Source organism: Rhinoraja longicauda, chromosome 18 (genome assembly GCF_053455715.1).
Source record: "Rhinoraja longicauda isolate Sanriku21f chromosome 18, sRhiLon1.1, whole genome shotgun sequence".
Taxonomy (NCBI): Eukaryota; Metazoa; Chordata; class Chondrichthyes; order Rajiformes; family Arhynchobatidae; genus Rhinoraja; species Rhinoraja longicauda.
In genome coordinates this window covers 16,607,106-16,630,070 of record NC_135970.1, presented here as the reverse complement: position 1 = coordinate 16,630,070, position 22,965 = coordinate 16,607,106, and the positions used below count along the sequence as shown (strand labels likewise).

Sequence of the window (22,965 nt, the reverse complement as noted above, 5' to 3'; positions counted from 1 at the left end):
TTCCAGAAAAGCCACTGACAGCAGTAACATGAACCACAAAGCAACCAGCAGTGCACTGACCACATGACTTTCCAGTAATTGAAGCATATTTCCAAGATTTGTTCTCTACGAGAAGTTAAACGGAGAGTAGGTATTACCTCTTGCACACTTGGACACCACAAAACAAAACGTAAAAGCACTAAATGAGCTTTGGAACATGCCCATCAGGATACACCATTCCCAATAATACTGTGCTAGGACTATCACAGTTATTGCCTCAGCACCACTCGCTCAAGAGCGAATGGGAATGAATCGTAAATGTAAACTTTGTCGGCGATGCTCCCATCCTGAAAAAATGAATTAAATATTCAACCTACAAGAGAGATGGGAACAGCTGTTGCAAGCTTCATCCCATCTATTGAAGCAATGCCTTCTCTCATGCGAACATTGAGGTCTTAAAACATCATTCACTATTTGAAGAGAAAGACCTGTTTGGGCTTGATGTGACAAAAAGAGGGTTCAATGGATGAGGTGGTAAAAGAAAACAATTGACGTGCAGACGCACCTGGTCTCATCTCTAAACTGTTTCCAATGCCATGCTGTTGATCATAAAGTCTGTTCCACATGAGATTAAACAACATGGTGCTAGGAGTCGGCAACTTCACCGGGTACACATTGTTCTGTTTTGTAGCCATTGATGAAATGCCAATAATCGGTTCAATCTGTCTGTCAGCACTTCACAAAATCAACAAAGGACTAATCCAAACATCAACTTTGTTACGAAATTCCATTCCAGCAACATTCAACTTTTCACCAACAAATGGATCTCAACCAATTTTACCAGTGTGTTGGTCACAACTGGACCAGTTAAAGGAGGAGAGATGCCTTTTTCATGTTAAATTTAAGAACAAATTAAACCGAGGCCAGAAACAAGCTGCCCATCAATAACAAAAGTAACTAAATAAGGTCTCTGCAGAAGATCTTCAAGCAAATATCTGACAATTCCTCCCAATGATCTCAAGTTGGAACATGGTCCTTTCTTATTTGTTTCTTGACTGTAGGCTGCACCCGAGCTCACAAGGAAATTGCATCCCACTTACTTGTAAACTGATTTAGAAGCACAGCTTCACTCATCACTGCACCGTGAACAACAGTTGTCACAGAAATGGTGTAATTGGTTCCAGGCTGCAGATCACGGATGATGGTGGAATTTGTAATTTCATTGAAGGAAACATCGGAACTGTTGGCAGTCCAGTACATGATGCTGAAGTTATACTGGGTGACCCTCATGTCCACAGGTCTCCCAAAGCTCAAGGAAATGGAACTGTTGCTAATGGCCATCACGGTAATGGCTCCAGGTTTGGAAGGAACTGTCAGAAGCAAGGAATTGGATAATGATGGTTGGAGAATGCACTAAAAGTGATACAAAGTAAATATCGGCACAATAAATGTCATACATATTTTATTCATAAATGTTGTGGGATAACCCTTTAAATATTTGTCGGCATTTTTCAGGTTCAGGAATCACAAGCAATGCTAACAGGCAGTGAGAATATGAAACCTGCAACACCCACTGTCAGTACATTCGGTAGGCGAACAAGACAGACAAATCAAGACCATACAGCCACCATTCAGTGTCCACGGAGCAATAATCAGGTCAGCACCTCAATATACATTTGTCAAGAATTATGCTGACTGAGCTCCTACTTTTCCCACGTTGTTGAGTCCACAACTAGCTAATTTGTCTTTTATTACATGATTCTATAATTTGTTGCAGATTAAGCAGTCTACCGTAATCAGAGAGAAGGTCCTGTTAAAACAATTGATGTCCTTACCTGTAGTAGAAGAGACATTAACTGGATCTGCTGATGTATTATCTGCCGCTAGTGTGAACACACTGAATGTGTATCCAGTGTATTGTGTATTCTGCTTCCTGCTTCATGCTTCTCTTCGTTTGATTTGATTAATTTGGATGTTCCTAGTACATCCCTAAATTGTCTGTATATTTAACATTACTTCAAGAGACACAATGAAATGTGAAATATGACTTACCACTGTCAAACAGCCTCTCAGATTCATTTCTGCTTTCTTTCTTGATTACTTGTAGTCATAATCATCAAAGGTGCTTGAAAAACCATGCAAATAGCAAGCAAGCATGTTGGACAACTAACTCTTCACTGTTCCATAAGGGCCACTCACAGCAGTAGCCTGAACTACAAAACATCTGGCAGAGCAATGACCACTGATGACTTTCTAGTAATTAATGCACATTTTCAATATCTGTTCTATACAAGATCTTAAACGGAGCGCAGATAATAACTCTTGCACTGCTGGACTCCACCAACAAGCCTTAAACAAAATCCATGCAACGTTCTTGACAATCAACAAAGTCCTCATTTATCGATGCATTTCGTCCAATTATTCCACCGTGTTGGTCACAACAAGAACAATTAAAAGAACGATCTCTTTCTAGTGTGAAATTTAAGAACAGCAATGCAAACTGTGGCACAGAAAGAAGCTGCCCATCAACACCAAAGGCTGCATCTAAATGGGCTCTGCAGAACACCTTCAACAGAATATCCGACACTAGCTCCCAAATACTTTCTTCAAGCCAATGATCTCAAGTTGGAACCAAGTCTTATTTACTTGTTTTCCGATTGTGGGCTGCATCTTAACTGACAAGGAAATTGCATCCCACTTGTAAACTGATTTACTCTTCACTCCACCGTGAACAATAGTCGTCACAGAAATGGTATAATTAGTTCCAGATTGCAAATCATGGATTGTGATGGAACTTGTACTTTCATTGAAGGAAACATTGGAACTGCTGCTGTCCTGTACGAGATGCTGAAATTGTACTGGGAGACCCTCATGTTCATAGGTCTCCCCAAGCTCAAGGAGATGGTGCTGTTGCTTAAGGCCAGAGTAACTGAGGTGGTGTTGCGAATTGAGGCAATCACATTGTTTATAGGATTCAGTTCTGTAATTATTAATGAGATGTTGATAATAACATCGATCTTTTATTTGAGAACGCTGCCATCAAAACTGGAACTGGAGCCTTCATATTTTTCCAATATGTTTTCATTCATTGTGCCCTGTACTTCCCTAAACTGTCTGTCTATTTTTTTGCAGCTTCAGGAGATACAATGAAACATGACCAACCAACCTCTCAATTTCCCTTCTGCCTTTTCCTTGATTACTGGTTTGGCATAATTATCAAAGGTGCTTCAAAATCCGTACAACAAACAAAAAATGTTGGACATGTAACTCTTCACAGTTCCAGGAAGGCCACTCACACCAGTAAACTGAACCACAAATCAATCAGAGCAGTGACCATTTATGACCTGCCTGTAATTGATGCATATTTCCAAAATATGTTCTGTACAATATCTTAAACAGTAGTTAGGGCATACATTATGTTGTGCATGAATGTTCACTACCAACAAGCAGTGAATGAAAGTGATATTGAGTTCAAATCAAAGTCCTCATTTATCAATGCACTTCCAAATCAAGCCACTTCAATCATTCAGCTGCAAGCTCCTTTTCCTGTCTAACATCATAACCTCAAAATCAGCTCCAACCGTGTTTTTTAGCAAATGCAAATTCACGACTACGAATGGGAATTTTAAAAGGGTGTTTCAAAATGCATAATATTATGGATAAAGAAACCAAGAACTGCATTTACAATGTGTAGTTGAAACAATATGTTAAAGCACTTATGGAGATTTGTGCTCACATCCTAAAAATGAATAAAATATTCAATCTACAAGTGAGATGAGAACAGTTGTTTCAATCTTCATCCCATCTACTTCGGTCATGCCTGCTCTCCTGTGAAACCTGAGCTCTTAATACTTCATTCCTTGTTTGAAGTGAAAGATCAACTCATGAGACCTGCTTCTGCTTTCTATGCCAAAAAGTGCATTCGACGGATGAGAAGCAGGTGCAATCGTTACGTCTCCTCACCACCACAAATGGTAAAAATATTTTTGATTTGAATATGGACTTGCCATCATCTCCAAACTGTATGCAATGTTGATATTAAAGTATTTTCTAGATTAGAAAAAATTATGTGGTGCTTCGAGTCTTGTTGAGAATATCATCTACAGTAGGCTGCCAATGTTTCTCTGCAATTGATCCATAGTTTGCTGACACGGTGCTACAGAGCTGTGAAATGCACATACATGGCAAATATCTGTAGATTTAATCACTCTCATCCAAAGTAATACTTTACAACTTCATAACATTCGAAATAATCAATGCTGACACAATGCAACATCCAAAAACTGCACGGCAACAATCTATGCCAACTACATTTAACTCTTGCTCATCATTCCATTGCTTTGAACACTGCAAATATCCATATCATTCCAATCACTTTTCACATATCATAAAATAAATCCTGGAAACAAGCTTAAGCCAAGTTTTCTGGATACTTCTACCTTGCAATGAAATATATGGTGTGTTCACTGAAGCTAACAAGCACATGGCGTTTCTGTCTCACAGCAGACACGATAGAGCAGTGTTTAAAGGACAATATTCATCACAAAGAAACCAGTTCCAGGGTTTGCATTGGGCAAGTTCAACAAACCATACACAGTCTTTGTAACATCTTTTTCAGGAAATTCCATAGCCAGTTGCATTGTGCACCCTTGCACACGCTACTCAAGGGCAAGAAGCATGGGTAGTAACTGCTCACATTTCCACTGGTGCTCACGTCCTGAAAAGTGAATAAACGATTCAAATAAGCAAAGTGTGCATGGCTGTTGCACACTCTTCTCTCATATACTTAAGCAATGCAATATCTGATGAGAAATCTGAGCTCTCAAGATTGTGTTCATGATCCAAAAAGAAAGATTTACTGACATGCTCTTCCAGTGTTCCATGCGTCAACGCGTTGATGCCTTGAATGAGAGGCAGGATCGAACATTCTGTCTCCTCAAAACAGCAATTCTGAGGAAACATTCGAATTGGAGATGGACTTGCCCTCAACTTGAAGCTGTAGCCATTATCAGACTGGTGAACTTAATGGCTGTTCCTGATAGGATTTCCTGGCATGGTGCTACAGAGCCTCCAAATGCACATACATGGCAAATATCTGTAAATTTGATCACTCTCATCCAAAGTAATATGCTAAAAGTTCATAACATCAGAAATGATCAATGCTGACATATTGCAACATCCAAAAACTCCACGGCAACAATCAATGCCAACAACATTTAACTCTGCACCAGTAATGTAATTCTTGCTCATTCATCAGTCCCTTGCTTTGATTACAATAACTCCAAGTCATAAATGAGAAACTTGGAGAGCGTCGAAAAGTCAATTCTGAGCCAAAGTAACCAGGTGTCCATTAATAACAAAAGTTGCAACTCACAAAAAAACCCCATCAGCAAAACACCTTCAACCCACCATCCAACACTACCTCCCAAATACTTTCCTAAATCATGAACTGAAACATGGTCCTTTCTTACTTGCTTGTCCCATGCAGGCAGCAATCCTATTTGCAAGGAAAATTGCATCCCACTTACTTGTAAACTGATTTAGAACCACAGCTTCACTCTTCACTCTATTATGAACAACAGTTGTCACATAAATGATGTAATTTGTTCCAGCCTGAAGATCTAGGATTATGGTGGAATTTGTACTTCTGGTCAAGGAAACATCGGAACTGCTGGCAGACCTGTACGAGATGCTGAAATTGTATTGAGTGACCCTCATGTCCACAGGTCTGCCTAAGCTCAAGGAGATGGTACTGTTGCTTAAGGCCATCACAGTAACAGATCCTGGTTTGGAAGGAACTGTCAGAGGCATATAAATGGACAATGATGGTTGACGACTGCAACATACAACACTAATACAGCAAATGAAATGTCTGCGCGAATTTCATAGTTCAATCAATATTTTACATGTTGGTCTTGAACATTATTGAACACCACCTCCCATCTCAGTTTTCTCTACTTTTTCCATGTTCAAAGTTACATGGAGACACTCCCTTCCCACAACTCTCAGTATTCAGGTGCAACTTGCAACGCACTCCAACCATGCATGGGGCTGTGATGCAAATGAGTGAAATAGAGCTATAAATTTACATTCTTCACTATGAATCTCCGGACCATTCCACATCTCTATCAAGAAAAATGCTAACTGAAGCTTCACAGGCATCCATTTCCACTGTATTATAATTGGTATAATTGATTTCTGTTAATTCCTCACAATTTATACATCACCCTTAGATGGATGAAAAATGGGAATCACAGGACTATTCTTCCTTGTGTCCAAGATGTGGTACAACATTCTCAGTACCAAAAGACTAATTTCATCACAAAGCACAAATCCTGAACCTGATGGTTTCAGTCTGTTCACAGGTCTTCCCCACATGGGATCATGTAAGATTGGTCTAGCTACAATTCTACCAAAATAACATGATCATAGAAGCAAATCCTTTAAGGCAAATACCACAATACGTAATTCTCACCTGTAGTAGAAGAGCCATTAACCGGATCTGCTGATGTATTATCTGCCGTCAGTGTGAACACACTGAATGTGTATCTGGTTCCAGGATTCAGTTGCGTCAAAGTTATAAATTCATTACCAGTCAAAATCGTGGAGAGATTTCCATTCAGTGCCACCTTATAGATATTCACAGGCTTGTGGTTCAATGGCTGATCCCAGCTTAGAGTAACTGAAGTTGTGTTGCGATTTAAGACAGTTAATGTGTTCACGGGGTTTGGCTCCGCAATCATTAATGAGATGTTGCAAATAATATCAATCTCACAATGATTTGTGACAAAACAATTGTTCTCTGATAACTGGTGTTGCATCAATCCATATCTTTCCAATCCCTCTCCAGGAGCAAGGCAATGCCCTTCCATTCCAAATCTCCATGTATATTTAATGTCATCAAGAAATCCAAAATACAGCAACCACATTCAAATAATCCTTTCAGCTTCCCTTTTTGTCTTCTTTCCTCAGTATTATTTAATCATTATCATCAAAGGCACCCGACAAGCCATGGCAGTCAACAAGACTTAGCAATTAATTCTAAAATGGCCACACACAACAAGAACCTGACAACTAAACAACCAGCAGAGTTGCAGTCACCTGCCATTATTGATGCACATTTCCAGGACATTACAGCATGCAAACAACAAGATCTTCATGGTAGAGATGACAATATATCCAGCAGATCTGGACTCCAATGCCACCAGTAGGCCGGTAACTAAGCCCATGTAGAGTTTTAGCAATCTTCCAAGTTCTCATTTGCCAGTGGAATTTTTCCAGATGAAAGCCATTTATTTCCATCAGTTATCGCCCATCTCCTTTCACAGTACCACCTTTAATTGAGTTTGAAATGTGCTTTGCACCAAATGTAAATTAATTGAGGAAGAGTTCCTTCCTTTCAACGATCCAACCCTCAAGTTTGAATCAACACTTCCACCCTGCAGTGAATGACATTGAGAGCAGCTGGCACATTCACTACAGCATCGAGGACAAGGCAGAGAGTGTAAAAGAATGTTTCAAAGCAGACAACATCACACACACACACACAGGGACCAATACCTGTGTTTGCGATGTTCACATGCAACAAAACAAAGGCAGCAAGGTGGCTTTGTAAGAACTTAATCTGGAAATTCCACACCCAGCATCAATGTCTGTCTTCTCAAAGGCCAGGACTAATGGGCAGTAGATCTTCACGTTGCCAAAGGTTCCTATTTTGAAAAATAAGCAATCAATCTGTACAATGGGCAAGGATGAGGATAACTGTTACACACTTTCATCCCATCTGCTTCAACCATGCCAAACCTGATGCTTGAAAATTGCACTCATGCCATGAAGACCAGGATCTACTTGTTTGCCTCTTCTGTTCCAACAAGTGCTGAACAAGAAGCATGCTCTAGCTTTCCATCGCCACACAACTAGTCAGTACAAACATTTTGACGCCGACGAAGGACTTCCCCTCAACGCTATGTTGTAGTACGTCAGCCTTATGATGAGAATGTTTTTCCCAGATGACTTTTAATAACATGTTGTGACCAGTTTTTAACCTTGCCAAAGATGCATTGTTTTATTTTGCATGTGTTGATGAGATCTAATTATTGGTTCAATCACAACTAAAGTAATGTTTATCCAATTCATAAAATACCATAATGATCAACATTAACACAAGCAATGCTGGTGCAACTCTTCGTCAAGAATATGACTCCTGGCAATATTCGGTGTGTTGATCACCAGAAGTCTTGTAATGATAGTACAAGCACATCTCTGGTGCCAAGGTGCGAGAGCAACAATTTGAATTGAGGCAGACAAACCAACTACCCATTAATAAGAAACATTTCAATGAATAAAACTCTCTGCAGAATACCTTCAACCAAATATCTGACACCGTCTCCAAAATCCTTTGTAAATCCAAATACCTCTCAAGCTGGAACAGGGTTCTTTCTTACTTGCTTCTGCCATTTGTGCTTCACCTCAGCTCACAAGGGAATTTGCATCCCACTTATGTGAAAACTGGTTTAGAACCACGGCTTCACTCTTCACTCCACCATAAACCGTCGTCACAAAGATGGTATAGTTGGTTCCAGACTGAAGATCTTGGATTGTGGTGGAATTTGTACTTTCGTTCAAAGAAACATCAGCACTGTTGCCTGTCCCATACGTAATACTAAAATTGTACTGAGCGACGCAAATGTCCATAGGTCTCCCTAAACTCAAGGAAATTGAATTGTTGCTTAAGGCCATCACACTAATGGTTCCTGGCTTGGAAGGAACTGTCAGAGGGAAGTAATGAAATAACGTTCAGTTAAAGCACAAAATTTGATACAATAATTTAAGCATCTACACAAATTGCCTGTTTCAGTCAACATTGTGTAGATATGTTACACACCTCCTCCCACCTTATAATTCAGTTTACTGTTTCCATATTCAAAGTCACGAGGCATCTCCCTCCACAATTTTCAGCAGTTCATTGTGTGCAACCTGCAACACTCTCCAACCATGCGCAATACTGTGATGTAAAGGGGACAAATGGAGCTACAAATTTGCATCCTAACTAGAATCAGATCAGCACCATTCCACCATTCTATCAAGAATGATGCTACCCGAAGCTTTACAGGCGTCAGTTTCCACTTTATGATGGATGGAATAATTGATTTCCGCTAACTCTTCATAATCACAACAATTTCCACATTAGCCATAGATGAATGAGAAGCATGAACCATAGAAGTTGTTCTTCCTTATACATTGTGACGCGACAACATTCCAATCTTCGTGCCAAAAGACTAATTTCATCAATAAGCACAAATCCTGAACCTGACTGTTTCAATCTATTCACAGGTCTTCCCTGACATGGATTCATGCAAGATGGGCTGAGCTACAGTTCTACCCAAATGTCCTGGTAATAGAAGCACTCCTTAACGTAAATTCCATGTTAACCCCTCCTCACCTGTAGTAGAAAAGACATTAACCGGATCTGATGTATAATCGATCAATAATGTGAACACACTGAACATGTATTCGGTTCCAGGATCCAGGTGCGTCACAGCAATGAAGTCATTACCATTCACAAATGTGATACGTTTTCCATCCAGTGCCACCTTATAAGTATACTCAGGCTTGTGGTCAAAAGGTTGGTCCCAGCTCAGAGTAACTGAAGTGGTGTTGCGATCTAAGATGGCTGGAGTGTTAGGGTTTGACTCTGCAATTATTAATGAGATTTTGAGAATAACAGCAATCACATAATAAATCGTGTCTGAGCTGATTTCTGACTGCTCGTGTTGTATCAATTCATATCTTTCCAATCACTTTCCAGAAGCAAGGCAGTGCCCATTCCATTCCTAAACTCAGCGCATATTTAATATCACTTTGAAGAAATCCAATAAAACACAGCAACCACATTGAATCACCCTCTCTGCTGACCTTTTGCTGCGTTTCCTCAGTACCATTTAATCATTATCATTGAAAGCACTCAACAAGCAATCAAAGTCAACAAAATGTCTGGTTGGTCAACTAATTCAAGAATAGCCACTCACAGCAGTCACATGAACCATGGAGCTGCAGCCACATAGTTTAAAAGGTGATTTTGGCAAATGCAAATTCATGAAGGAGTTTACTTGAATAATGTCTTGCAAGGTGCTCACATCAAATTTAACTAACGTTTAAGCACTGCAATGAAAGTCGTCCAGATCTGCAAATAGATTAGGACTGTCTTGAGAGAAAACATTTCTCATGTGAAACTGCAAAATAGCACGTGCTACGAATTGTGCACTCCATCTCCTCACAATTACAGTCAGTGAAAACATTACAGATATTTTGATTGGAATGTGGAATTGCCCTCATCTCCAGTCTGTAGCTGTTGTCCTTCTCATGACCATCAGTTTTGTTCAAGATGAGATTATATGACATGGCCTTAGTGGTCTCCAATGTCAGAGTTGACAGGATTTTGGTTTGCAGGTGTTGATAAGATGCTGATTATCATTTCAATGTCACTCAGAATAATGCTCAGCCACTTCATAAAATCCAAAAAGACCAAATCCTGACATCAATTAAGCTGCATTCCCACAACATTTAACTTTTCAGCAACAGTGTGACCCTTGCACATTATTCCACTGTGCTAGCCAGCTTCTCAAGCAATAAGAACAACAATTCCGGCTGAGAGAGAGACCACCCCTTAATAACAAAAGTTGCAACTAACAAAACTCCTTGCAGAACACTTATCTTCAGATGATTTGTTCTGGAGATGCGGAACAAATATCTGACATGACTCCCAAATACTTTCCTAATTCCAATGTTCTCATCAGCTGTAAACATGGTCCTTTCTTACTTGTTTCTCACTTGTGGGCTGCACCTCAGCCCATTTACCGGTAGCAGAATTAGCTTAATTCACCAGAGAGAAATTCCTATTAAAACAATAGTTAAGCTGTCCTTAACTGTAATAGAAGAGACATTGACAAGATCTACTGATGTATCATCTGCCGCTAATATGAACACACTGAATGCGTGTCCAACTCCAGGATTCAGTTGTGTTACTGTAATGAATTTATTACCAATCATCATTATTGGAGGATTTCCATTCAGTGCCACCTTATATGCATATTCTGTCTTGCAGTTATCAACTGGTCTACCTCAGCTCAGAATAACTGAGGTGGTGTGTGATTTTAAATGGTTACATTGTTGACAGGATTTGATTCTGCAGTTATTGAGATGTTGAGAATAACAACGATCTGATACTGCCTTATGCTTCTCTGTATTTAATGATCCATTACAAATGGTGCCGATTCATCTATGTCATCCCAATCTCTTCTATTCTCAGTGTAGTGTCCAGCCCATCCCTAAACTGCCTGCATATTTAATAGCACTTTCACACGATGCAATGAAACAGGCCAACCACTTGCAAACATCCTCTCTATTCTCTACTGCCTTCTTTTTTGAGTATTAATTAAACATAATCAACAAAAGTAGTTCAAAAGCCATAGCATCAACAAGATAACTAATTGGTTGTATAACTCAATGTATTTGCTTCTCACACATGACATGAAACCTAGTCGATGGGGGTGAAATTTAATTCCATATAAATTTACTTGTAAACTGATTTAGATCCACAGCTTCACTCTTCACTCCACAGAGAACAACAGCAGTCACAGCATTGGTGAAATTGGTTCCAGCTACTAGGTCTTGAATTGCAGTAGATTCTGTATTTTCACTCAAGGAAACATCAGAACTTTTGACAGTCTTGTACACGAAGTTGAAATTATTCTGGGTGACCCTCATGTCCACAGGTCTCCCTAAACTCAAGGAGATGGAACTGTTGCTGAAGGCCATCATAGTAACAATATCTGGCTTGGAAGGATATGGCACAGGCAAGTAATTAGATAATAATGGTCGGTGAAAGCACAAAAATTGATATAGTAAATTATATAACTACACAAATTACACGATTCAATGAATGTCATGTATATGTCACTCATAAATGTAGGAAAACTCATTTTTCCACATTCAGAAATCACATGCAACAATTCACTCCTGCAATTGGAGTAAATAGACAATGATGGTTGGAGAATAACACTTATCACAGGGTGCCTAATGCTTAATTATCTTTGACAAACAATGGTGCACCTATCCACGCCTCCATTGGTAAGTCAGTGTCTAGTGTCTAGTACAGCACCTTAATGCAACCCAATGCCTGCCAACTCTACATTCCTTCACCAGGAAAGCGGAAGGTGGTGGATTAGGAATATCCGCACATATCCGTACAGGGATAGGTAGAAAATGTTTGCCTTTGTAGTATCTCCCACATCTTTGAATGTAAGTAAACAATTCGAACAACAGATCACGATGCAAATAACTGTTGCATGCCTTTGTCCCATTTACTTAAGCCAAGCCATTCTTCTTGTAAAACCTGAGCTTTTAAAGTTGGAAAAAACAAAGTGCTGGAGGAACTCAGCAGGTCAGTTTTTGTGGAGGGGATGGACATACATTTTGGGTCAGGACTGTTCAATCCATTCCCTCCAGAGTCTTTACCTGCTGAGTTCCTCCAGCAGTTTGTTTTGCTCAAGATTTTAATATCTGCATACTTTTCTATCTCCCTTAAAGCTGTATCATTTACTGAAGAGAAAGATCTACTGATGGGACCTGCTTGACTTTTGTCCATCAACTAGCAATTAGAAACAGGCTTGATCACTTTGTCTCCTCACAACTATAGTCATTAGAAACATTTTGATTTGAAGTTGGAATTGCCATGATCTTGGATCTGTAGCAACCATCAGAATCACGATCAGTAAAATCTGTCCTTCATCAGATTTGATGACAGAGTCTCCGCGCCCACCCAGGTGACATGGCTTACAAACTTCAATGCGATGCTGATAATTGGAGTTAAAGTATGAGAATCACCTCTCTACAGTCAAGGTGAAAGAGCAAAAATTCTGAGGCACGGAAGTCTATTTAAGACAAAGGCTGCAACGAAACTCTCGGTAGAACATCTTCAATCCAATATATGACATTGTAGCCCAAATGCTTTTTTAATCCAACGACCTCACAAGGTCGAAGAAGAACCTTTCTACTTCATTCTCCTGTGTGAGCTGCACCTCAGGTCATCAGGGAAATGGCATCCACTTACTTGTAAACTGACTTAGAACCACAGCTTCACTCTCCACTCCAGCTGGAATAACCGTTGTCACAGAGATGGTGTAATTGGTTCCAGATTGCAGATCTTGGATTGTGGTGAAATTTGAACTTTCATTCAAGGAATTATTTCGATCACTTGCTATTCCATATGAGATGTTGAAGTAGAATTGGTTGATGGTCATATTCGCAGGATTTCCCAAGCTCAATGAGATGGAACTGTTGCTTACATCGGTAACTATAATGGCTCCTGGCTTGGAAGGAACTGTTAGAAACAAGTTATTAGATAATGATATGCATAATAGGTACAAAATAGTAATGCTAACTGAATTATCTAGTAAACATTGTTTTTTTTACTTGAAAAGAAATCATAAATCCTACACTAAGTAGTAAAACCAATGATTGATACTTGGCTATTTCCTGCTTTGAAGATAATACATTATTTTCTTCAATAGATCTCATCATCATCCAACAGTAGGGAGGGGGGAGGGAGGAGAAAGGGGAGGGAGGGGAAGGAGGGAGGGAGGGGAGGGGGGGAAGGGGGAGGGGAAGGGAAGGGGGGAAGGAAGGGGGGGAGGGAAGGGAAGGGGGGGGGAGGGAAGGGAAGGGAAGGGGGGAGGGGAAGGAGGGAGGGGAAGGAGGGAGGGAGGGGAAGGGGGGAGGGGAAGGGGGGAGGGAGGGGAAGGGGGGAGGAGGGGAAGGGGGAGGAGGGAGGGGAAGGGGGAGGAGGGAGGGGAAGGGGGGAGGAGGGAGGGGAAGGGGGGAGGGGGAAGGGAGGGGAAGGGGAGGGAGGGGAAGGGGGAGGGAGGGGAAGGGGGAGGGAGGGGAAGGGGGAGGGAGGGGAAGGGGGAGGGAAGGGAAGGGGGAGGGAGGGGAAGGGGGAGGGAGGGGAAGGGGGAGGGAGGGGAAGGGGGAGGGAGGGAAAGGGAGGAGGGGAAGGGGGAGGGAGGGAAAGGGAGGAGGGAGGGGAAGGGGGGAGGGAGGGGAAGGGGGGAGGGAGGGGAAGGGGGGAGGGAGGGGAAGGGGGGAGGGAGGGGAAGGGGGGAGGGAGGGGAAGGGGGGAGGGAGGGGAAGGGGGGAGGGAGGGGAAGGGGGGAGGGAGGGGAAGGGGGAGGGAGGGGAAGAGGGGAGGGGGGGAAGGGGGGGAAGGGGGAGGGGGAGGGAGGGGAAGGGGGGAGGGACGGGAAGGGGAGGGAGGGGAAGGAGAGGGAGGGGAAGGAGAGGGAGGGGAAGGAGAGGGAGGGGAAGGGGGGGTGGTGGGAGAAGGGGGAAGGTGGGGGGTGCTAGACCAATGCAGGGGAGGTTTGGGGGAGTTTTAAAGGGGGTTGAGGGGGGATGGAGTGGGTGAGTGGGGGATATGTGGGGGTTGAGGGGGGATGGAGTGGGTGAGGGGGAGAAGGGGGAATGGAGTGAGTGCGTGAGTGGGAGGGGAGTGGGGGAGGAGAGGGTCCTGGACCAATGCAGGGGAGGTTTGGGCCTAATGGGTCCACTTGGTCTAGTATTATAATAATTTCCTTATTGGAAACACTTTGGAGCTGTCCATTCAATTTTGATGAAAATGTACAGCAAGGAAACAGGCTTTTTGGCCAACCGAGTCCATGCCAACCATTCACACTAGTTCTATGTTATCCCACTTTCACATCCACTCCCTTCACACTAGGGGTAATTTACAGAGGCCATTTAACTTGCAATCCCGCACGTCTTTGGGATGTGGGAGTAAACCAAAGCAACTGGAAGAAATCCACACAGTTACAGGGAGAACATGCAAACTCCACACGGACAGCACCCAAGGTCAGCATCGAACCCGGGTTACTGATGCTAATGAGACAGTAGCTCTCCCAGCTGCGCCATTTTGCTGCCTTACTTAAATTATCACAACTGGCATGCACCTTATTTCATTCCCAAATATTGAATATTTGAAATATAGTTTAATAAAATGCACAGAATATTCAACTTGATGTTTTGATTCTGTTCACAGGTGTGTTGTCTTTCAAAGGATCATTCAAGGAAAGTCTTGCTCAGGAAAGAGTTCCCATTGAAGCAAAATCCACATAAAACTCTTCTTACCTGTCGCAGTGGAGATATTGACCGGACCTGCTGATGTATTTTCTGCCACCAGAGTGAACACGCTGAATGTGTATTCAGTTCCAGGACTCAGATTCATAAAAACGATGAATAGATCAGCAGTCACCTTTGTTCGGAGATTGTCACTCAATACTACCTTATACATATACTCAGACGTGTTGCCGAATGGTTGGTTCCAGCTCAGAGTAATTGAAGTGGTGTTGCGATGTGAAACCGTTACATTGCTCACAGGGTTTGGCGCTGCAATTATTAATTGAGATAATGTGAATAATAGTAAGCTCATACTGCCTCATGTTTCATTGCACTGTGACAAGTGATGCTGCATCTGTCCACATCATTCCACTTCATTTTCATTAGCAATCTTGTTTCCATCACGACAATCAATTTATTAACTCCATTGTGAATATTTTCCGTCCGGAGATCCTTTCAACTTCAATCGTAGACACTTTGCCTCAATTATTAATGAATTCTTATCTTGGGTACTCTACCAACCTTGAAGTTGAACATGTAGGAGCACTGGAGGCAGTTTTGGAGCACTGGAGGCTAAGGGGTTATCTTATCATGGTGTATCAGATCATGAGGAAATATATAGGGTGAATGCAATTTTTACCCAGAGTAGGGGAATCAAGAACCAGAAGACATAGGTTTAAGGTGAGAGGGGAAGATTTAATAGGAACCTGAGGGGCAACTGTTTAACACAGAGGGTGGTGGGTATATGGAATGAGCTGCTAGAGGAGGTCATTGAGGCAGGTACCATAACAGCATTTAAAAGGCATTTGGACAGCTACATGGATTGGAACCATTTATCAGGATATAGGCCAATCGTGGGGACGTGGGACTAGCATGGATAGGCCACCATGGTCGGCATGAGCTGGTCAGGCCAAAAGGCCAGTTTCCATACTGCAGGACTCTAAGATGCTTACATGGCCAAATAACTCCTTTAGGGTTTCAATATATAAAATAACACGAGGAATCTTCAAACATTTAATAACCTTTTATTCATCAATTGGTTGCTTTTGATTTTAGGTTTATAAATAAGCCTGACTCTTGTACCAAATTAAGAAATATCATGAGCTTGCTAGGTATCAGAAATTAAGCATTACTATATCATGTCCAAAGACCCTGTGTGGAAGTGGGTAACCAACCATATACAGATGCCTTAACAGATTTTTCACTCCTCACTTGGCAGTTGATTTCCATCTTTTCAAAGATCTAAGTGAAACTATCCTCTTTATCTACACTGGTAAATGGGATTATATTTGTGGAATGTTTAGTTATGTTGCTCAAGAATGATGTACATTTTCACAGCTGAAGTAATCTTCAATGAATGGGCATTCCTTCTACTGTATCCAAAATATTATAAAAACATCTCATGTTAAGCTGTAGGCAAGATTCACAAACACCTACCCACTCTAAGTGCAATAATGATGTGTTGTTACTTGAATGACACTTTAAACATGTTAACTATTTTACTCCTCCCACCTTCACATTCCAGTTACTATTGTGCTCGAGATTTTTCAACAATGTTGATAGATTCTGAGCCCTAATTCTCAGGCTTTTATTGGCTTAGGGGAATCATTCATTGCAGTCCCTGAACTTTGTTCTTTTATAAAGAAAGGGGAAACAGAGAAATTGTGCAGCATGTTTCAATAGTGAAATGTTGTGATAGTTTTTTTTTTAAGTGAATCAGTTATTTATTGCAGTAATTTTGGCTTTCGTCACGAATGAAAAACAAATCAAAACTTACCAAACAATATCAAGCCATTTTAAAGATGTAGCCAATGGGAACTCAATCCAATTTTGCATCAGCATGAGTCATGCTTAGAATACACCACACATATAATTATTAAAAATTTGCAAAATATTCTCTTTTATATCTTGATGAAACTGCAGCCACAGCAGTCTGTTTCTCAAAATTGATCGATATATAAAAAGTGGTTCAATTCTAAGTCACGTGTGTCATTTATTGATATAACTAATAACTGAAGTACATATCCGCATTTTCTGTTCGAACTAGGTCAGAATTATTTCAGCTTGACATTAATTGATGTTGCACAAGGCAGCTGGCAGTGGGTTGGAAAGGTACGCTTTTTTACTAGGTATTCCATTATCCACTCAGCCAATATGTAATGGTGTCAAATATTTAACAATGGAATTGCAAGAAAGTCAATCATTACACTAACTAGTGAGTTCAAAGCAATGAAACATGGATTGCGTCCACGTTGCATAATTACAACAAAGTGGGTACAAACTGAACAGTATTAACAGGGCAGAAACAAAAGAAATATATATATTTAAATGTAAATAGTACGTACATTTTGTCCCCGTAACTTTGTACTGAAATCACCTTATCAGTACTGAAAACTGTTACAGCTGATAAACTGGAAATACCCCAGGTTCCACTGCTTGGCATAAGGGGGATCTCGTCATATAACACCCAGACTCTCGGGTGCATAAACACCCGTAGACACATGAACAGCAATCGACTAAAGGTGCAACTCTTTTTTTGCAGAACACATCAATTTAAATAGAAAGCAACAAGCTACTTCCCTTGGAGCCTCTATTTTATCTGGGAAGTATTTTTTCCCCTTTTATGTCTTTTTTATTATCCCACTGGCACTTTGAATTCACATTTACATAATTCCAGGCACAAAATTCACAACGATTCCCTGCTTGAATGTGCTGATGCTATGGGAGTCAGTGTTCTTCCGCATGAAACATAACTCATCTACGCCTACGAAGGCATCTCATTTGCCTGCATTTTGGCCGACATCCCTCTAAACTGTTCTTATTCATACACCTGCCAGATGTCTTTTGAAAGTCGCAATTGTATCCACTTCCATAGCTTCCTGTGACAGCTCATACAAGATACAGACTACCCTCCGAGTGAAAACAATGCCAGAGGTCCCCCTTACATCTCTCCTCCAACCTCTAACCTATGCCCTCTAGTTTTAGAGTCCACTACCCTGGGAAAAATACTGTGAGCATTCATTTTATCCATGACTCTCATGATTTTGTATACTTCAGTTAGGCCACCCCACAGTATCCTACGCTCCACAGTCCACGCCTACCAAGCCTCTCCCTGCAGCTCAAGCCCACGTCCCGGTGGCATTCTGGCAAATCTCTTCTGCAACCTTTCTAACTTAATGGCATCATTCCTATGGCTGGGTGACTAGAACTGCACAGTACTCCAAGTGTGGTCTCACCAATGACTAATACGATGTCCTGACTTTTGGAGTCACTACCTTATCTCAATGAAGCAAATATACCACATGCCTTCTTCACCATCCTGACCACATAAACCCCCACTTTCAGAGAGATTATGCATTCAGGATCATGCCAATGAGCTTGCATTAAAAGTTAGATATTATTTTCCCTCTGTCAACTTTTGCAGCCTGAGTTGCAAATTACACCTTCAACTCAATGAAAACTCAAACCAACCTGTTTGCTTACCTGTAAAAATATTTTTAACTACAGGATCACTTGCTGTATCATTAACATTGATCGTCACCACCTTGACAGTGTAACTGGTTCCTGACGCTAAGCTGTTTAACTTAATGGAGTTATTTTCTGTTGTTATGGTCTTTCTTTCATCATCAGAATTGTAAGTAACGTTGAAATTGTATTGAGTGTTGTTCACATTTGAAGGCTGACCCCACTCCAGAGAGATGGAATCGTTGGTAATGTTCAATACCACTATTTCTCCAGGCTTGGGAACAGCTGTGTGAAACAAAATAGTGGATATTTTACACATTAATTGAAAGCATAAAATGCAAGTGAATGCTTCAAGCCCATTTTATTTTGCAAAATGTTCTCATCCCATTGTTCACCTTACTAACACATAAATTCCAGACAAACATGATTGGCAAAGCAGACGATTCTGTCTTTTAGAACAGAAATCATGCTCGGCTGATTACTGTATTTATACAGTCAACATCTCATGCAATAGGGCGGATGTAGACCAACAATTTCATGATTGACAATTCAATATGTTGATCAACTGCTTCCTGCACTCAAAGTTTTATCTCAATCCCATGAACCAGAAAAACTGAGCAATGAGCACATTCCCTTGCGACATTCCCTTGCGACATTCCCTTGCGACATTCCCTTGCGACATTCCCTTGCGACATTCCCTTGCGACATTCCCTTGCGACATTCCCTTGCGACATTCCCTTGCGACATTCCCTTGCGACATTCCCTTGCGACATTCCCTTGCGACATTCCCTTGCGACATTCCCTTGCGACATTCCCTTGCGACATTCCCTTCAAAAATGGTGATGCAAAACAACTCAGTGAGTTCATAACCAACAAGATGACATAACCATCAAAATATTAACCAAGCATTGTAGCGAGTGCTACTGCAACAGCTCCAACATATTTCCTAACCAATAAATCAACTGACCAACTTTTACAAGTGTTGGAATTTCATGACATTCCATAAATAGCCTACACTCAATATGACGCGGTCAACTGTATTTCTCATACTTACAAATAATTTGATTTTTACCAAGTCTTTTACCTTCTTATATTTTTACTTGTACCTAAATAACTTTGCCTTGATATGATTTAATCTCCCTCATCGAGGTCTTCCCACTGGCATAGCTGAGAAATAAAGTAGAAAAAAACTCCACAGACTTCTTTAAGAACTCAATGGGTCATGCAGTATTCATGGCAGCAATACGGTGTAAGTTGGCGATTGTGGTCCAGACCCTGCATCAGTTTTGTAGGAAGATGAAAGATTGCACTCCCTTGTACTTCTACATACTGGCAGAGTGAAGGCTAGTAGGCGGTCAATGATACGAGTTTGACATGAGAAATGTGAGTTGATATATTTTGGTGGGGAGAATGAGAAGAGGCAATACAGAAGCATAGATATTATTCCAAAATCCACATTAGGCAGGAAATGGTGTTGGGTAGACTGATGGGACTGAAGGCTGATAAATCCCTAGGGCCTGATGGTCTGCATCCCAGAGTATATCATATCATATATATACAGCCGGAAACAGGCCTTTTCGGCCCTCCAAGTCCGTGCCGCCCAGTGATCCCCGTACATTAACACTATCCTACACCCACTAGGGACAATTTTTACATTTACCCAGCCAATTAACCTACATACCTGTACGTCTTTGGAGTGTGGGAGGAAACCGAAGATCTCGGAGAAAACCCACGCAGGTCACGGGGAGAACGTACAAACTCCTTACAGTGCAGCACCCGTAGTCAGGATCGAACCTGAGTCTCCGGCGCTGCATTCGCTGTAAAGCAGCAACTCTACCGCTTAAGGAGGTGGCGCTTGAAATTGTGGACGCATTGGTGATCATTTTCCAATGTTCTATAGATTCAGGATCAGTTCCTGTGGATTGGAGGGTAGCTAATATTGTCCCACTTTAAGAAAGGAGGGAGAGAGAAAACAGGAAATTATAGACCAGTTAGTCTTACATCAGTGGTGGGGAAGATGCTGGAGTCAATTATAAAAGACGAAATTGCGGAGCATTTGGATAGTAGTAACAGGATCGTTCCGAGTCAGCATGGATTTACGAAGGGGAAATCATGCTTGACTAATCTTCTGTAATTCTTTGAGGATGTAACTAGGAAAATTGACAGCGGAGAACCGGTGGATGTGGAGTACCTTGACTTTCAGAAAGCCTTCGACAAGGTTCCACATAGAAGATTAATGGGCAAAATTAGAGCACGTGGTATTGGAGCTAGAGTACTGACATGGATAGAAAATTGATTGACAGACAGAAAGCAAAGAGTGGGGATAAATGGGTCCCTTTCAGAATGGCAGGCAGTAACTAGTGGGGTACCGCAAGGCTCGGTGCTGGGACCGCAGCTATTTACAATATACATTAATGACTTGGATGAAGGGATTAAAAGTACCATTAGCAAATTTGCAGATGATACAAAGCTGGGTGGTAGTGTGAACTGTGAAGAAGATGCTATGAGGTTGCAGGGTGACTTGGACAGGTTGTGTGAGTGGGCGGATGCATGGCAGATGCAGTTTATTGTGGATAAGTGTGAGGTTATCCACTTTGGTGGTAAGAATAGGAAGGCAGAGTATTATCTGAATCGTGTCAAGTTAGGAAAAGGGGGCGTACAACGAGATCTGGGTGTCCTAGTGCATCAGTCACTGAAAGGAAGCATGCAGGTGCAGCAGGCAGTGAAGAAAGCCAATGGAATGTTGGCCTTCATAACAAGAGGAGTTAAGTATAGGAGCAAAGAGGTCCTTCTGCAGTTGTACAGGGCCCTAGTGGGACCGCACCTGGAGTACTGTGTGCAGTTTTGGTCTCCAAATTTGAGGAAGGATATTCTTGCTATTGAGGGCGTGCAGCGTAGATTTACTAGGTTAATTCCCGGAATGGCGGGACTGTCGTATGTTGAAAGACTGGATCGACTAGGCTTGTATACACCGGAATTTAGAAGGATGAGAGGAGATCTTATCGAAATGTATAAGATTATTAAGGGATTGGACACGTTAGAGGCAGGAAATATGTTCCCAATGTTGGGGGAGTCCAGAACAAGGGGCCACAGTTTAAGAATAAGGGGTAGGCCATTTAGAACTGAGATGAGGAAAAACTTTTTCAGTCAGAGAGTTGTAAATCTGTGAAATTCTCTGCCTCAGAAGGCAGTGGAGGCCAATTCTCTGAATGTATTCAAGAGAGAGCTAGATAGAGCTCTTAAGGATAGCGGAGTCAGGGGGTATGGGGAGAAGGCAGGAACGGGGTACTGATTGAGAATGATCAGCCATAATCACATTGAATGGCGATGCTGGCTCGAAGGGCCGAATGGCCTCCTCCTGCACCTATTGTCTATAAAAGGGTGTCAGAACAGTGGGACCTGATGTCTGAAAATAATTGAAAGTGGCAGGGCAGGTTGAGACAGTTTGTAAAACATAGACAATTCAACATCGCCCCTACCAGCCACCATTTCCATGTCACATTCAATTCTCTTTCTCTTTATTTTATACCCACGAACACTAGTCCTTGATTGATCCCTCAATCACTACCTCTCTGATGCCCTCACACATTTCTTATAATGTGGTAACTAAAATTGAATATAATACTTCAGTTGAGGGCAGACCTGTATTTTATGAAGGTTCAAAATAACTTCCTCACTTTTAAAAATTGACAAAGCCCAAATTTGCCGATGTCATTTTAGCTGTTTTCTTAACCTGTCACTTAAAATGATTTCCACATTTCCTCAGATACTGCACCCACTTAGATTCCTTGATAACGCATTTTGTATCATCTGCAAATTAAAAAATTTGGATCTGCACTCCTGGTCCTTAATATGGATGAAAGAAAATCAATGGCCCAAAGACCATTCACCAATACACTCTGCTGTGTACTAGTCAACTTAATATTCATACTCTAATGTGTCTGTGTCCTCCTTTTTTTATGTCACGTGCTTCTACTTTGTAGATAAATGTATTATGTGGCACCTTATCAAAAACCCACAATGAGCACATCATCTGCAATACACTCATCGATAAAATTCTACCATGATGTTTTACCACGAACAAATCTATGCTGGCTTGAATTCATTAATCCATTTGCCACTCTCCAATCCTCTGGCACTTGCCTCATATCCAAAGAGCATTGAATGATCATGGTTAGTGTCTCTTCAATTTCCTCTTGTACTTTCCTTAAATGTGCATTCCATAATTCATGATGACATGTTATCAATTCTTAATGTATTCAGTGTCTCAGACGTCTCCTCATTCACTATTAATCTGGAGGCACCCTCCCTCCTTGAGAAGACAAGTGCTTTGTATGCATTTAGTACCAT

The 22,965-nt window shown here is 41.4% G+C and overlaps 1 protein-coding gene across 1 annotated transcript in view; it reads right to left on the bottom strand.

Moving 5' to 3' along the window:
- ptprja (protein tyrosine phosphatase receptor type Ja) overlaps positions 1–22,965 on the bottom strand; it is a 187,452-nt gene that overhangs the window by 118,727 nt on the left and 45,760 nt on the right. Inside the window, exons 3-5 of the mRNA XM_078414890.1 lie at positions 18,634–18,900; positions 15,163–15,420; positions 13,091–13,360 (exon numbers count right to left, since the gene is read on the bottom strand). Of these exons, the coding sequence (XP_078271016.1) occupies positions 13,091–13,360; positions 15,163–15,420; positions 18,634–18,900 (795 nt within the window). The remainder of the gene's footprint in view (positions 1–13,090; positions 13,361–15,162; positions 15,421–18,633; positions 18,901–22,965) is intronic.